The 17,666-nt window shown below is 34.7% G+C and overlaps 2 protein-coding genes across 4 annotated transcripts in view; one reads left to right on the forward strand and one right to left on the reverse strand.

The window, feature by feature from the left end:
* Positions 1 to 17,666, reverse strand: part of KIF3A (kinesin family member 3A) — a 200,079-nt gene that overhangs the window by 52,116 nt on the left and 130,297 nt on the right. Inside the window, exon 17 of one of the 2 annotated variants that reach the window (XM_045507830.2) lies at positions 8,847 to 9,018. The exons of the other annotated variant lie outside the window; for it this stretch is intronic. Coding sequence (XP_045363786.1) covers positions 8,904 to 9,018 — 115 coding nt within the window. The 3' untranslated portion in view covers positions 8,847 to 8,903. Of the gene's footprint in view, positions 1 to 8,846; positions 9,019 to 17,666 lie in introns of those variants that run through there. 2 annotated transcript variants of the gene reach the window in all.
* RAD50 (RAD50 double strand break repair protein) overlaps positions 1 to 17,666 on the forward strand; it is a 78,563-nt gene that overhangs the window by 45,274 nt on the left and 15,623 nt on the right. The window contains exons 14-21 of one of the 2 annotated variants that reach the window (XM_045507827.2): positions 307 to 496; positions 940 to 1,066; positions 1,507 to 1,700; positions 3,364 to 3,474; positions 3,910 to 4,002; positions 4,090 to 4,203; positions 7,080 to 7,132; positions 7,367 to 7,400. In XM_045507827.2, the coding sequence (XP_045363783.2) occupies positions 307 to 496; positions 940 to 1,066; positions 1,507 to 1,700; positions 3,364 to 3,474; positions 3,910 to 4,002; positions 4,090 to 4,203; positions 7,080 to 7,132; positions 7,367 to 7,385 (901 nt within the window). In that variant the 3' untranslated portion in view covers positions 7,386 to 7,400. Of the gene's footprint in view, positions 1 to 306; positions 497 to 939; positions 1,067 to 1,506; positions 1,701 to 3,363; positions 3,475 to 3,909; positions 4,003 to 4,089; positions 4,204 to 7,079; positions 7,133 to 7,366; positions 7,514 to 9,668; positions 9,894 to 17,666 lie in introns of those variants that run through there. The other variant, XM_010971591.3, reaches the window with a different exon arrangement.

The raw sequence follows: 17,666 nt of genomic DNA on the forward strand, positions 1-17,666 counted from the left end.
CATTGGACAGAAGTTTGTGGAGAAACAAGATATTTACATAGTCTTCAATGTATTTCTCCTAAGATATGTATTGATTACATAGAGAAAAATAGTTAACTCCCTAATGGATAAATCTCACTGACACCATCTTAACTAAGTGAATAAGATTAACAGTAATAAGACATACTGACATCATGTAGCCACTGATACGATGTCCTCAGCAGGATACAACATCACTTCTGTGATCATCTTGCCGAAAATACATAACCTCAAACTTATGAGAAAACATTAGATTGCTTATTTTTAACTGTGTGTTTTTTTGTGAAGGCAAAGCATAATTGATTTGAAAGAGAAGGAAATACCAGAATTAAGAAACAAACTGCAGAATGTCAATAGAGACATACAGCGCCTAAAAAATGACATAGAAGAACAGGAAACACTCCTGGGTACAATAATGCCTGAAGAGGAAAGTGCTAAAGTGTGTCTGACAGATGTTACACTTATGGAGAGGTTTCAGGTTAGTTTACTATAGTTTAAGGCAGAGTAAAACTTGTTTCATGGTTGTTTGAATATGAAGTATGAATGTTAAAAATAGTAGTTTGTATTCCAGTACAGATTGTATTTAGAGCTCCCTATCCTGAATTTCAGGTAGTCTCAGGGAGTAACTGCTTAACTTACATTCCTGCGTTTAGATTTTTTTATTGATAAATTGAGAGAATTAAGCAGTAGTCTTGTTTATTTTTCTTTTTCGGTCTGCTTCCTTTTATTTATATCATTTAAATTAATTTCATTATAAAAATCAGTTTCATTTTTTTCTATTAAAATTTCTTAAAATTATATCTGAAAGCAGTTACAAATTTTGATTTTAAAAAATAATTAAAAGCAGTTACTTTTTAAAAATTATAAATAATGATAATGCTGTAAGTTTCTTAAAGGAAATAACCTTGATTTATTCTTAAGATGGATCTTAAAGATGTTGAAAGAAAAATTGCACAACAAGCAGCTAAGCTACAGGGACTAGCCTTGGATAGAACTGTTCAGCAAGTAAACCAGGAAAAACAAGAAAAACAACACAAATTAGATACAGGTAATAGAGTCTGTCTCCTCATGTACCCATAAAGACTTCAACATTCCCCCATATGCTTTTTTTCCATAAATTTAATCATTATTATGTGGACGAGGAACTGTCTGTCTTCCTTCCAGTCCGTAGTGTATTTACTCTCTGTTCTCAAAAGCATTAGTTCTCCTCAGTTTCTGTCTTTTTGCACAACAGATTTTGAATGATTAGTAACAGATGAGCTGTACTCTGTCTCAGTTATACCAGGCCTGTGAGCCTCACCTGTGGTAAGGCTCACAGCAAGCAGGTTTGGGAGCTGGAGGGGTTCTTGTGGCACTTTTGTTGCAGTGGGTGGGACCCACAGAAACTTAACCTTTGTGAATTGTAGAGACCTATAAAACTAGAAGGATGGTGCTCATAGTATTTTCTGTACTCAACATTAATCAGTGCTTCAATTTGTTTTCCTGCAGTTTCCAGTAAGATTGAATTGAATCGGAAGCTTATACAGGACCAGCAGGAACAGATTCAACACCTGAAAAGTACAACAAATGAACTTAAATCAGAGAAACTTCAGATATCCACTAATTTACAACGTCGTCAGCAATTGGAGGAGCAGACTGTGGAATTATCCACTGAAGTTCAGTCCTTACACAGAGAGATAAAGGTAAAAACATTCATACAAACTTGTTTTTTAATTTAGTTCAAATAAATGAAATGCTGTTTATTGGGGCAGTGGCCAGAACTATACTTATTGTGAGCATCAAATGAAAATGGTATAATAATTCTTTGTGTGGCACCTGCGGGGTGACAGAACTTGTACTGATAGGTAAAGATTTCCAAGACAAGGATTTTGGTCATAATAAGGAAGAACTGGCTGCCTTGTTAAGTAGTGAACTCCCTGTTCTTGGAGGCGGTGGCTGAAGGATTCCTGCTTGTGGGAGGTTTGTCTTATCTACAAATCCTGTATCCATGGCAGACACTGCTTCTCAGTCATAGCACTTTCTCTGTTTGATTCCAAATGTAGTCTCAGAATACTTCCCACTACAGAGAGCAGGCCCTAAGTTGACACATGGAATGGAACCCATTTAGCATCTCTCATCTAGGTTAATCAAAGACCCAGCCAATTAAATTTTTTTTCAGCCAATTAAATTTTTAACATTTTTAGAAACAACGGTCTTATCTAGGTTTGGATAATTATGCTTATTCAGTAAGCACTAAATATATTATTGAATCTATTATTCATTGCTAAAATATTTTTTTCTTAAGTATTTTTGGATTACAAAATATGAGTGGCTCAATAATACTATCTTACATTTGTATTTTTTTACTGCTTATAAATACTTTGACATTAAACCGTTCAGTGTCTCAGTAACCCTGTTGATAAATGTGACTAAATCCCCTTTTTATGGAAAAAGAAACTGAGATTTACAGGTATTTTGTGATTTGCCAAGTCCATGCATTTAGTAGAAGTCAGGGTTAATTTTCAAGTAGGTCTCCTGACGTCTGAGACATCTGACTTTCCACCACACAAAACCACTTCCCAATATGATAAAATATACCGACCTTTAAGTAATACTAAATAATCATTTCTACCTTTATGGATTCATTAGATAGTTCAGGATCTTAAAAGTGCTTGAGGATCGTTGTTTTTGAATAGTGGTTATCATGTAATTATGCTGTAGAGATGTTACAGGGCCAAATAACATGGACTTCTGATTAGTAAAATAGTTTGTTATTTGCAAGACCCTTTCCTTTCAAAATAGATGTGGACACACCAACATGTGTGTACTGGTAAGCTTTTATTACCATAAAATATCTACTTAGCCTCAGCAAACTAAGCTTAAAGTCAAAAGTTCCTTTACAGTCATATTTCCATCTGTTAAAAAAAGACCTTGACTGAAAGAGCTTTTCTATTCTTTAGTCACACAGGGCTGATATGGACCCTACAAACTCAAAAATGTATACCTAAAGCCACGTGCTCGTGTAATTGGGAGCACATGGCTTACTTAGGTTAAGAATCAAATCAGTGACTAACACAATATAGATAGTGATTAAGAGAGACACTGGACCTGGACAGGATTTGAATCCTGGCTCTTTAAATTTACTGGCTTTTGGGACCCTGGACAAGTCATTTCTGTGCTTGTTTACTCATCTGAAATACAGCATGAAAATAATGGTACCTTTCCCATAGGGTTGTGGGAAGGAGAAGACGAGTTGATTTTTAAAGCCTGGCAAATAGAAAGTGATTTTATTATGACTGTAAAGTCTGACACCTAAAATAAAGTAATGGAATGTTTTATAAGAATTTATATTTTTTATATCTTTAGGATGCTAAAGAGCAAGTAAGCCCTTTGGAAACAACACTGGAAAAGTTCCAGCAGGAGAAAGAAGAATTAATCAACAAAAAAAATACAAGCAACAAAATAGCACAGGATAAAGTAAGATTTCATTTATAAATTTACTTAATAAAAATACATATTAAAATGATTATATTCAGAGTATCATGTTAGATACCAGTATTTTACATGAAATTAAAAACATAAAATAGTATTTTCAGATTTGTGACATATAGTCTTGACATTAAAATGTTTTCTTAGAATAAAGATTAAATTTAAATTATTTTGCTTCTTGATCTAAAATAGAAATTGAGAATTCGACTATTTAATCTAATCCCATAGGGAAATCATAAAATTTATTTGAAAGAAAATTTGCTGGTGATAGAAATTGGAACCCAAGGCTTCTGACTTCCAAGCAGTGTTTCACTGTACTCTCCTATTAAGTTTTTATTACTTTTATGTAAGACATTCCTTGGAAATAAATCTTCTTAAATGCCTTAGTTCTAACCAGTGTATATTTAATAATTTTTTTTACAGATAAATGATATCAAAGAGAAGGTTAAAAATATTCATCGTTATGTGAAAGACATTGAGAATTACATTCAAGATGGAAAAGATGACTATAAGAAGGTAATTTAAAACTAATTTAATATAATTTAAAATTATTTATTTGTTTATATTTTTATGTCTTGTGCTTAAGGAAGTTTCTTTTTGTAGCAAAAAGAAAATGAACTTGATAAAGTAATAGCTCAACTAAGTGAATGTGAGAAACACAAAGAAAAGATTAATAATGAAATGGGAATCATGAGACAAGACATTGATACACAGAAGGTAGGTCTTTTTTTTGTTACTATGGTGGCACTTATACCAGTAACATTCTTTGTTTTGTTTTGTACTTTTATTTTCACTATTTGCATTGAGTAAAAATGCAAGCAGGAGAGAAAAGCAATTCTAATAACATTGTCTTTTCTTCTTCCCTTCTTTCTTTTTTATTTTCAGTAAAAGTTTAAACATAAAAGCATAAAATTAAGTTTCCCTCCACTTCTGCCAATTCTCAATCTCACTTCTAGATATCATTCTTAAAGGTTGTCTGTTAAGTAAAATATCTATATATTAAGTCATTTTTCAGTTAATTCCTTTTTTGTTTACTTTCTCTGTTAAAGAACCTAATTTCCACAGTATAATCAAAATCACATTGAGAAAATATTTTCAACATGACCTATAGAGGCATAAGTTAAGTTTTAAAACCCCGTTTCTCTGTTTCTGCTGTTTTAAACAAAATTTGCTATTCGAATGCTTTAATCATTTGGTTATAAGTAGTGGTTAAAAATCTCTTTGAAGATTAGTTTTATCAGTTTTCTGCAGAGTTGCTGGCTGTAGTGCCAGGAATTTCAAATACATGAATACCAGTCAAAGGCAAATTGAATCTCTGCCATCTTATAAATGCTATAGAAATTTATAATGCATATATAACAAAATACTTAGTTAGCACTAGCTCATATGTGGGTTGCCTATTTAAAATCACAATCTATAAATCATTAATGGCCATATACATAGAGAAATCATTTAAGATTTACCAATCTATGACCATTTTCAAGTTGGTGGCCTAAATTTAGTGGCTCTGACTATATTAGTTTACTTTTGTAACCTGTCTTTTTCCAGAAATTGTTTACTAACTTATCTACATAGAGCAATGCCAAATAACATTTTAAATTAATGGGAAAATGAGATAATGTGGGAGTGAGGATAAGAAGGTAATGAAACCAGGAGAGTAGTAAGTATATAAAATGTAAGCCATGAAATCTGATGTGCTTGCATTTTTTTTAAAGATCAGATTACAATGGTTTTGACAGAGAAGCTTAATCACATTGCTGTGACATACATATTAAGATAACTAGGATTATGACTGACAGCATTAGACTAGGACTGACAGCATTAGACTAGGATGTATCTACATTTCAGAAGCTTTATATAATTTCTAGAATATCTATATTAACAACACTTACTCATACCGTATCATCTGAGGAGGCTTATCACTCACTTGACAATGCTTCCCATGTAATTCAACATACCAAACAATCCTAGTTAGTTTAGTATTTTTCTCTTGAGATGCCTCAGGGGCTCTCTCAAGCATCCTAGAGTCAGTTCACTTAGAATGATGATCTCCAGGTCCATTCATGTTGCTGCAAATGGCATTATTTTGTTCTTTTTTATGGCGCAGTAGTATTCCATTATATATATCAATACATATCTTCTTATTGATATTTTTATTGTTTTGGTTTTGTTTTTATAGGTCTTTTTTTTTTTCTCTTTCTTCTTCAGCTGATAATCTTATGGGAGTTACCTTATATGTTATTTGTTGCTTTTCTCTTGTTAATTTTAATATTTTCTCCTTATCCTTAATTTTTATCAATTTGATTACTATGTGCCTTGGTATGTTCCTCTTTGGGCTGATCCTGTGTGGAACTCTCTGTGCTTCCTGGACTTCGGTGACTGTTTCCTTTCCCAGGTTGGGGAAATTTTCGGTTATTAGAGTTTTCTGTTTTTAGTTGGCTCCTCTTTATAGTTTGTTTCCTTTTCATAGTATTATGCATCTCTATTCATAGTCCCTCTTATTTCCTTCAGTGCTTTTATCACCACCTTTTTGAAGTCATGATGTAGTAGACTGTCGAGGTCTATCTCATTGTTCATTCTTTCAGGGACTTCTCTTGTTCTTTTAATTGGGAGTGGTTCCTCTGCTTCTTCATTTTACTTATGTTTCTCTGGCTCTGTGGATTTAGGAGTATCAATTATCTACTGTGGTCTTGAAGGGCTGTTTTTTCATTTGTTTTTATTTAAAATGGGAGCGTTCCTGTGTAGATTGTGTACCTAATAGTTCAGTTACGAGGGCTGTTCTTAGTATGGATGGTTGCCACATCTTTCTTCTTTGTGTTGGCTATTATATTATCCCTTTGATTGGGGGTGTGGTTGGTGTTGTGGTGATCACAGCCTGCCCTGATTGTTGCTGTTGAGCACAGCCTCCTTTATTGTTCTGTGGTTGTCACAGCCTTGAGACAGGCCAGATCTGCTCCCCTGTTGCTGGAATATAGGCTTCTAGATCCGTTTCTGAGCTGCAGTGTGTGGTAGGCAGGGTTGGAGCGCTTCAGCTGGGAAGAAGTCACTGAGTGTACCTCCACAGGAGATGTCCACTGGGAAGTGCCCCCTGTGGTGGTGTCTGTCTCTTGTTATGCAGGCTTACAAAGTACTCTTTGTTGATGCTGCCTTTGTCACTGCCTTTGTCCCTGCCTTAGCTGCGGGAATATCAGCCACCCACTCTGGAGTCCCCCAGTTTTTGGGCTCCCAGAACCACCAATGCAGATCCGCGAATGTTAGGTGCTAGGCATAGTCCATTATAACTACTGAAATAATTGTATTGGTGCTGCTGCTGCCACGAAGTGATTTGGTCATTTTTTAAGGACAGAACTGCTCAAGAAGAACAGCTAAGTTTAAAAATTTTCATTTCAAGTCCATGGCCAGAAAAGTGTCACCAAGTACAGAGACTTACTGTTTTTGTGAAACTTCTTACTGCCTTGTATGATTATGTGTCACCTTGAAGGTAAAGATCTTACCCAACATACTTCACAGTATCTAACAGGAGACAAATAAAACTAGGGGGGAAAAAGTGGGGGAGACTTTGATGGTAGTACTGTTCTCTTGTGATCATTTAGATTGGTATGCTCCATTGTGAAGTTCCTATGCAAGATGATCCAGCGGTGTGGGGGTAGGTATAAAACATTAAAACATGTAATTATATTATTTTAATCCCATCATTTAAATTTCTGTTTTGTGAGTATATGGGCCATCTGGATTAGTCCAGGTCTGGGGATTCCTTCACACTGGTTTATTCTTTCTCTGCTGAGTTTCACATGATTCTAAGTAAGGCAGAATTAGCACTACCTGTCAGCAGTTGCCTGCTATGAATCACATGTTGATAATTGATTGTTTTTGTTAACAGATTTAATATTTATATTTAGATACAAGAAAGATGGCTACAGGATAACCTTACTTTAAGAAAAAGAAACGAAGAACTAAAAGAAGTTGAAGAAGAAAGAAAACAACATTTGAAGGAAATGGGTCAAATGCAGGTTTTACAAATGAAAAAGTGTGTTTTTAAAAATAGTCTTTAGTTTAAATAGAGTTCTTTATTATTGAAATGTAAAAAATATTCAATACATGTTTTCTAAAGAGAATTTAAACCTGCAGCCTGTGTGTCCCTTCATACTTATAGGAAAGTGGGCAGTTTTTATACAAACATATTTCATGGCCTTACAAACTGAATTACTAAAGAAGTAATACAGAATTTATAGTCAGACTACTATATATAAAATAGATAAACAACAATCCTACTATATAGCATAAGAAATTATATTCAATGTCTTATAATAACTATAATGAAATGAATATATATGTATGACTGAATCACTGTGCTGTACACCAGCAACTGACACAACATTGTGAATCAGCTATACTTCAATTAAAAAAAAAAAAACCGTCACACTGCAGTGATGGCCAGTATTAAAAATACCAAGTTCCCAGACTTCTGCTAACATGCTTCGTAAGATAATGATACCAAGCAGAAAGAATATATGGCCTCTGGACCCTGCTTGAGTCAGAGCTTGTGCCTTCTATCATATTGCCAGTGGAGTTACTGCCAGAGCAGTTTGTCATTGGAGGCCCATTCTAGATGGTCACAGTTATAATCATGTGCCAGCAAGATCACTTTTTTTAAACGATTAATCTGATTCTTTTTTCATCTGGTTTTGTTGGTATTTACTGTAGTTGCTCCCTTCTTGCTACAGCAGAAAAGATTTTATTCTTGCTTTGTCTGTCTTAGACTTGCCTTAGGAATTCTATAAGAACCTGGTTGATGCTATGGCATTAGATGGTATAAGAGCTTGTACTAGACACACAGATTTTTTGGAAACACCTCTGCTGGTTGAATATAGGCCTCTCGTTCACTAAGCCATTCCTTGTAGATTTTTCATTTTTTTTCTTGACTTCAGAAAGACATCTGGGTCAAAGAATGCTTAAGATTTTCTAAAGGATATAGTCAATTGAAATTTAACTTAGTTTATGAAGCCTAACAAATGGTTACTCCTTTGTTACTGTAAATTCTCTTGGTTTTAGTTCTATTGGTTGTAGCTATTTAAAATCTGTGTCATATAACAAGGAAATCAGACTTAATAACTAGAAGAGCTCTTCATCTTTCAGCCTCTTCATTTTGTATGCATTAGGACACTAAGACCCAGAAAAAAAATCACAGGAAATTATGATAAAAGCCAGGAATGTTACCCAGATACCCTAGCTCCCAACCCTCATTTCTTTAATGCTGTAATGTTGGTGCTCTTGGTGACAGGTTGAAAAGTGAAACTTATGGAAGAAACTTTTAAATGAAACAATTTATTTTTTGCTCCTGAAGACAAAAACGAGAAATTTTTACAATTCCTTCTGTGACTGGTACATAACACTACTTTTTACCTTCATTCAGACTACTAAGCACAACTCTTCTTTTTCAAACTTTTCTTCAGCCAGGATGCAACAGAAATGTCAATAAAACAGATAATCAAGCCACTTCTGTAAGGAAGCCCATAAACTTGAGAGCAGTGCCTGGCAAATAAGAGGGTGCTTAATTAGTAATTGTTAAATGAAGATTTTTAGAGCACATTAAAATCTGAATTATCTACCAAGTTACAAGAAAAGCTTAAGTATTTGACTTTTTTGGTCATTATTAATGCTCTTTATACTTGTGCAAGAGAAATTTTGTTTTCATGGAGGCATACAAACTTTTAGTAAATATTACTGCATAAATTAATAGTTTGAGATGTGAGTTTATTTTGTCTGACATACTGTGAATAAAATGATGACACCTGTTACTCAGTGACTTCTCAGAGTTGGTAATTGTGCAGTCTCAGTCCACAAACAGAAGTTTGTGAATTTGTAATATTAATCCCCAAGAGTACTTCACTTAGGTTAGTGTCTAAACGTCAGGAACTTTTTAGTGTTCACATGTAGTGAGAGTTCTTTTTATTAAGCACACGAATATCAGGTGTTTAGAAACCTGGATGCTTCCAAGATTCGGAATGAAGAAAATTTTCTTTAGTATTGAAGTCTTAAGTAAAAACCAGGGAGAGACTGTTATCATATACTGATTGTTAAGGAGAATGATAAAATGATACTTATTTAAAGAGATCTGGCTTTTCCATTTGAGCTTGCTTTAAAAGCTAAAAATGGTCCTCATTTGTCATTTTCCCTCCTAGTGAACATCAGAAGTTGGAAGAAAAAAAAGAAAATATAAAAAGAAATCATGGTTTGGCAATAGGACGACAACATGGTTATGAGGAAGCAATTATTCGTTTTAAGAAAGAACTTCAAGAACCTCAATTTCGGGATGCTGAAGAAAAGTATAGGGAAATGATGATTGTTATGAGAACAACAGAGCTTGTGAACAAGGATCTGGACATTTACTATAAGACCCTTGACCAGTAAGTATTGGACTGGGGATTTGGTTCCCATTGCAGTTAATATCAACTAGCATATTTTAGTCTTATTTTACTCCTTTTTTACTTTTCTTTATGAAGGTACTGGGGATTAAACCCAGGACCTAATGCATGCTAAGCATGCACTCTACCACTGAGCTATACACTCCCTCATCCCTATTTTACTTTTAAAACATGTTTAATACCTACCAAAGAATGGAAAGTATATGTGTGTGTGTGTCTACACATACACACACACGCTTACTTAAATTACGAAGTTATGTATAGTAATGTTAAGGTGCACTCGATCCCACTCCCCATACCCAATCCAAGAATTACCATTATCACTAACTGCCATCCACTTAGATATTCCTCCTTACCTCAGCCATCTGTCATCCCCACTCACTGTAACCACTGACAAAGATTTTTGCTTTCTCTGCTTTTTAAAAATTTGTATAATATGTTTATTTTTTTTAGCTTTTTAAAAAATGGTATCATATTCTGGATACTCTTCTAGAATTTGCTTTTTTGTGTTATTTTGTTTTACTTTTATTTACTCATGTTGCTTATAGCTGTGGTTCATGTATGTTCACTGACGTACAGAATCCTATTGTGGAAATACCCTACAATGTATCCATTTTCCAGTAGATGGACATTTGGGTTGTTTCCAGATCTTTACTAACATAACCCTTGCTTCTAGGAACATTCTTGTCATGTCTTCTGGAGCAAAGATGTAAGAGATTCTCTAGGGTATAGGTGGGAGTAAAATTGCTGAGTTGCAGGGTATGCTCAATTTTATAAAATAACATTAAATTGTTTACCAGAGTGATTTTACTAATTTACACCACTAGCAGAACATAAGAGTCTTCTTTGATGCATCCTCTGACATTGATTTCTTAATTTTTGTCAATCTAATGAGTTTTAAATGACAAATCATTGTGGTCTTCAGTTCAGTCCCCTGATTTCTAATGGTGCTGAATATCTTTTTGTTTGATCATGTTGTTTCTTCTTCGAAATGTTTGTATCTTGTACCCATTTTTAATGTACTGTTGGTAGTTATATTGATTTGCAGGTGTTCTTTACCTCTTCTGCATTTTAACTCTTTTTCAGTTATGTGTATTATAAATATCCTTTCAGTCTTTTTAGGTTTATCTTTTCACTTTCTTACAGTGTCTTTTAAGAAACAAATTTGATTTTAAGGTAGTTGAATTTACCAATTTTTTTTATGGTTCTTTTTGTGTCTTGTTTAAGAAACCCTCCCCTATTCCTGTATTTTCTTCTAAAAGTTTTAAAGTTTTGCTTTTCACATTCAAATATATTTAAGTATTTAATTCTAAATTGAATTTTATATATAGTATGAACTAGGAGTCCAATTTCATTTTTTTCCCTTATGGATACGAGTTGTCCTGGCTTTGTTTATTGAGTAGTTTATCTTTTTCTTAATGATCGCAGTGTCACTGCTGTCATATGTCAGAATTCCATGTGTGCATGGGTCAGTTCTGAGTTTTCTGTTCTATTTCATTGGTCACTTTGTCTCTGTGCCATTACCAAGACTGTCTTAATTACTTCAACTTTATAATATATTCAACATATAGCAGAATTTTGTTTTTTATTGTCTGTCCATCTTTGTCTTTTAACTAGTGAATTTAGTCAATTCATTTCATTGTGATTGATTAGAGAGTTATATTTATTTCTATCTTTTTTTCCTACTTTCCTGACTTCTTTGGGATTGGTTTATTTTTCTTTACTCCCCCTTTTCCCCTTCTTTGGGTTGTAAATGATACACTTTAGTTATCTGAGTGTTTACCTTTAATTTTTTAACATACATATTTGACCTAAAAATCAAATGTATTGCTTTCCAAAGGAGTCCTCGAGTAACATTATCAGCATCATTTAGGAACTTGTTAGAAATGCAAATTTTCAGTCTCCACTTCAGACCTTCTGTTAGGTCAGAAATGTGAGGGACCAGGCTCAGTAGTCTGTGTTTTAATAAGCCTTTCAGGTGATTCTGATGCACATCAGAATGTAAGAACCATGGCTCCAATGTGACTTGCTCTAACTTGTTCCTGAATGTTAATGAATTTCTGCTACGTGCAGTGTTTCTGTTATCTGATAGTTTCATTTTACCTTGTTTTTAAATCATCCCAAATTAGTTATAATTATTGTGGCTTCACAATCAGTGCTTGTTTGGATATAGCTACATGTTTACCAGTTTCTTATAAATCCCATTCCTTCCTTCTTTAGATTCAGTTCCTCTGTTTTTAAAAGTACACTTTTAAATAGTTTTTTCCAGTGAAGGATTGTTAGTAGTAAGTTTTCTGCCGGTCTTTGAAAAGTCTTTGCTCTCAATATTAATAGTTTAGCTAAACATAGAGCTGTAAATTGACAAGGTTTTTCTTTTCTTTTTTTTCTTTAATACTTTAAAAATATTCCATTTTTTTCTGACCTCTGTGGTTGCTGTTTATAAATCATTCTAATTACTCCTTTGGAGGTAATCTACCTTTTTTCTCTGGTTCTTTTAAGATTTTTCCTTTGTCTCCAATATTCTGCTTTTTTAAAAAGTGCATCTAGATATAAGTTTAGTTTGAGTTCTGTTTAAGATTGGTGCTTATTGATCTGAGGATTGATAGCTTTCATCAATTTTGGAAAATTCTCATATGTTACCTCTTCAAATGTTATCCTTTCCTCATTTTTTTACTGTTCTCCCCTTCTTCATTTCTTATTCAGCATAAATAAACCTCATTCTTTCCCCCACATTGCTTAACCCCTCTTGCATATACTCGTAATATACCAGGTAACGTCTTCATATCTTCCAGTGCACAGATTCTTCAGCTGCTGCTTTTGTAATGCCTATTGTATTTTTTTAATTTACTTCCTCCCCATATTTCATTGTATTTTTTACTTCTGTGAGTTCTATTTTATTCTTTTTTAGAAATTCTTATTTTTTGTAATGTATTTTTTCTAAATGTTTTTAGTCCTTGTATTATGTTTACTCATTTTAAATATACATATTTTGTATCTTTCACATTGTCATTCTTTAAATTTCTCATTTTTAGGAATCTATTTGTGTTATTTCGTGTGCTGCTTCTAGCGCTTACTGAAGTATTTCTTGGGTTTCTTGTAGTGTTTAAGCTCATCTTTAGTAGTTCTTTTTTTTTTCTGTGAGACTCCCTTGTGACCTTTTTGTGTGGATGTCCTTCCACACAGCAATTTTGGTTTTGTATCTGCTAGGCACTCCAGGGATAGCACTGGCCTAGGTCTAGTTTTTATGTTAATTTTTCAGTTTGGGAGTTCCTGAACTACATTGTATAACAGTGAGCCTTAAACCCAGGTATGGCATTTGCCCAGTCCCAGCTTATTAATTTCCCACTCTTTCACTGAAGGTTGATGATACAGCTCTTCAAGAGTCTTAGCCTTTATGTGGGGGGGTCACTTCTCTCTACCTTCCTTAGGCTTTATGCCTCATCTTCTGTCTTGGAGGGTAATACCCAATCCCTGATTATGAAAATAATCACTAAATTCACCACAGCGTCAGATTACATACTGACCATTGTGGGTTTTAGTTCCATCTTTGTTTCCACCATGTAGAGATTTGCCTTTCTTTCTTGTGAACTCAACTATAGTGTAAAATAATTTTTGTTATGTATCTGTCTAGTATTTATTTCTAGGTATTTGTGGCAGGAGAATTATCAGTTACATAGATTTTGTTTGTTGTTGTTTTCTAAAATGGAAAATATCCTTTTCATTGCTAAGAGAACTACCTAGACAGGGCCTCTTCTCTGTTAAGGCTTCCTCGGGAAAGAGCATAGTGAACAGATCAGCCTTAGCAGTGACATTTGGACCACAAGGCTCAGGAGGACAGAAAGAGCCCACTTTTCAATATGAGGATTATTTTAGTTAATGATGGTAACAAAAGTGGCCCCAGAATCACCTGGCCATAGCTCTGGCAGGTACAAGTTTTAGAAAGTACATAATCTTTTAAGATAAGTAAAAACTGGGAATGAGCCAATTGTGTTAGTCATTTTTAAAAACAAACACTAATAAGATTTTTGTTGAATTAATTTTGACTTCTAATTGGAGGGGTACATCTTTTGTCCTCTTGCATTGTGAGTGAATAGGTTAACGTTACGGTGCCCTTTGGGTCCAGAAAGGCTCATGGAAATGTATGCCTGGACCAAGTGGGAATTTTTGCTGTTTTAACCTCTTTGAATAGTGAAACTTCCCCTGGATTTTTAAATCCAACAGTTAAATTGTTGAAATTTAATGTTTTGAAACAAGCACATAGCAAGACATTATTAAAGAATCCTTGCCCAGTAGAATATGTATATACAACATTTGTCCTTTTTTTTTAATTGAAGTATAGTTGATTTACAGTGTTGTGTTAGTTTCTGGTGTGCAGCAAAGTGATTCATTTATACATGTATATATTCTTCTTCATTATAGGTTATAACAAGATATTGAATATAGTTCCCTGTGCTGTACAGTAGGACCTTATTATTTATTTATTTTACATGTAGAGTAGTTTGTATCTGCTAATCCCAAATAAACAAAAAAAGAAAGAGCAGAAATAACAACCAATACCACAGAAATATAAAAACAGTAAGAGAATACGGGGAACAATTATAGGCCAACAAATTGTACAACCTAGAAGAAATGGACAAGTTTCTAGAAATATACAGACCACATATCCTTTTTTTTTTTAGTTCCATAATTCTTTTTAGTCTTTCCAGCTACCTCATATATGCCTTTAGAAAGCTTTTTAACATTTTGAGTCACTTAGCAACTGAGGCTACTATGTACATAGGAAACTCCAAACATTTCTTGAGCACTAAGGAATAGGGGACCTAGTCCTTACTGGCAAGTTTATTTGAAGCATAAGCAAGACATTATTACCGGATATAGCTCAGTGGTAGAATGCTTGCTTAGCATGCATGAGGTCCTGGGTTCAACACCCAGTGCCTCCATTAAGAAAAAAAAGATTTTTATCAGTAAAAATCTACTGTACAGAGTAGGATAATTTAAGTTGGTTGTGAAGAAAAAATTAAACTGAGTCTTAAAAACCAGGAAATGTTTGTGCAAAAGTTGATAAGTTTTACTTGTTTGAGGCCTAAAAATCCAGTAATACATGGTTTAAAGTATTCTCTCTGGAGACTACCTGAATCCGAGTGTGACTATTCACATTTAGTGAGTTATTTAAAGGCGCTGAGCTTCAGTTTCCTTATCCATAAAATGGAAATCTTTTTTTTTTAAGTCCATTATAGCAGTCAGTATAAAGTAAGGGTTAAAAGAATAACTCAGAGCCCATTTATTCTAGTGTTCTTTGCCATGTTCTATTCTTTAGTGTAAATTGTTAAATTCTCTATTTCTTAAGAGTACTAAGGATCTTTATTAAGAAAATGTAGGTTTCTTTTCTTTTTAAATATGTTTTAAGGCTAAATTTCTCAAGGGTAGGGACTATACAGAGGGGATACTAATATTAATTTAATACATATTATGTGTTAGCCTAATCTGATTGAATTCTTGCATCTACCCTATAAAGAGCAAGTATTCATCAGAGAGATTAAGTAGAGTGTCCAAGAGTATGCAGCTTAATGGTAGATATAAATTAGATCACAGAACAAAGGCCTTTCTACTCCCACTGTGCTCTACTGTTACCATGGTGCCCCTCCTTTTTTTAACCTTAAAAAAACTGATATTCATATAGAAGTTTTCTTAACTGTTGCTTAGCTCATACTTCCTTATTTAGAGTCACAATGGACTCATTTTTATATATTTTTTACCTCCTCAGTGAACTCTATACATATATGTGCATAATATATTGTCATATATATTAGGATTTTGTTCAATTAAGATTTGAGTTCTTATATGCTTGATACTGTTCTAGATACTGTATACTAAGTACATAGGGATGAAGAAACAAAAAATTAAGAAATAAGTTCATAATCAGTGAAAATTAACTGTGGTGATGGGAATAATTGAAGGGCTACTTTAGGCCTTTTCTAAGGCAGGATCTTTTCTGAGAGTGTGACATTGAAGCTGGGACCTGATTGATGAGAGGAAGCAAGAGGTGCAAAAAGCTGAGATGCATACATTCCAGGTGGAGAGAATAGATGATGCAGAGGTCCCAAGAGCAGTATGAACATGAGATGTTTAAGGAGTAGGAAGAAAGCACGCATGACTAGAATGCAGTGAGCAGGGGCATAAGGTCAGAGAAAGATGGTTGCCAGAAGATCCCATGCCTTGCAGCCTTGGTCAACAGTTTGATTTTACTCTAAGTGAAGTAGGAAGTCACTGAAGGGTTTGAAGCAAGGAGGTAAATACAGTCTGATTCATAGTTTGAAGAATTTCAGTGTGGAGAATGGATTAGACGGGGCACCCCAGGAGAGAGTGGTGGGCTGGACTAAGATGGTGGCAGCGGAAATGGGAAGAAGTAGATGGACTCGATTCTTGTTCTGGAGATAGAGTTGACAGGCCTTGCATCTGAATTGAATGTAGGAGAGGAAAAGGAAAAGAATCAAAGATTGCTTCTACATATTTTTATACCAGGATATTGGGGAAGTAAATTGCCATTCCCTGAAATGGGCAGGACTAGGGAGGGGAAAATCTGGAGTTCTGTTTGGAACACTTTAAGTGTGAGGTGCTTACAGACGTCTGTGTAGAGATGCCAAGCAGACAGCTGGGTCTATAATCTGGAGTCTAGAGTTCATGGGAAAGGTACAAATGTGGGAACCTTCAGCACATATGTAGTATTGAAAGCCATCGACTGAGATTACATATTGGAATAACTGTAGATAGAGAAGGGAAGGGTCCCAAGACACATGATGTTTAGAAATCCAGTAAAGAAGTAGCTGATGAAGTAGAAGAAAAATTTTAAAGGTGTGCTATCTTAAAAACGAAGAAGTATTTCAAGACTCTAACGTTATTGAGAAGTCAAATAAGATGAGGGCTAAGACGTGACCCTTGAATTTGATAAAATGGAAGCTGTTCATGACTTTCAGGAGCAATCTCAGTGGCATGGTTGGCCTCAGTGTTGGATGAGGAGGTAAGAAATGGAGACAGTACTTGTAGGTAATTCTTACATAAAATTCTGTTGTTAAGCAAAGCAGAAAAAAGGGGTACTAACCAGAGAGGACTGGGGGCCAAGTTAGGTAGGTCTGTTGGTTTTGTTTTAAACTTTATTTGCACATATTCTGCTACAAGGTAGCTCTTCTTCTTAGTACACAGACCTGCAGACCTGGGGTTTCATATATATTAACTGAATAGAAAACTGTATCTGGGAGCCCTCCAGCTAGCTATCCCTGCAGACGCCGAGAGCATCGACAGCAGGAACAAGAGGCATTCCCTCAACAAGGCATCTGTTCATTCAGAAACCCCTGTTCTAGCTTCTCTTGGCAGACTCTGGGATATCATCCCTTTCCTCCTGCAAACTGTTAACAGTCCAGTAGCGGAGACCATGGTGGGTGCTCCATAGCTGTACTTGACCTACACCTTGAACAATGAAGGAGAAGGGCATTTCAATAGAGGGAAGTGCCTCAGTCACAGAGGCGTCACACTGAGCAGTGTGAGGGCAAGTGAAGAAGCTTGATGGGGCCAATCGGGAACTTGTGGGGGTCAGGAGGTGCACACGGGTGCTTTCCAGCAATTTAGGCTTGCCTAAGAAACGAAGTCAGGCTGTTTACTGAGTTCTCTTATCTGGTAATCAGATGGATTCTTCTAAATGAGAAGAAAAAAAATGGTATAGGTTTCCCCAAAATTGAGTCTTTGTGCACTTGTGCTCGC

The sequence above is a fragment of the Camelus bactrianus genome, chromosome 3 (assembly GCF_048773025.1).
Source record: "Camelus bactrianus isolate YW-2024 breed Bactrian camel chromosome 3, ASM4877302v1, whole genome shotgun sequence".
Lineage (NCBI taxonomy): Eukaryota > Metazoa > Chordata > Mammalia > Artiodactyla > Camelidae > Camelus > Camelus bactrianus.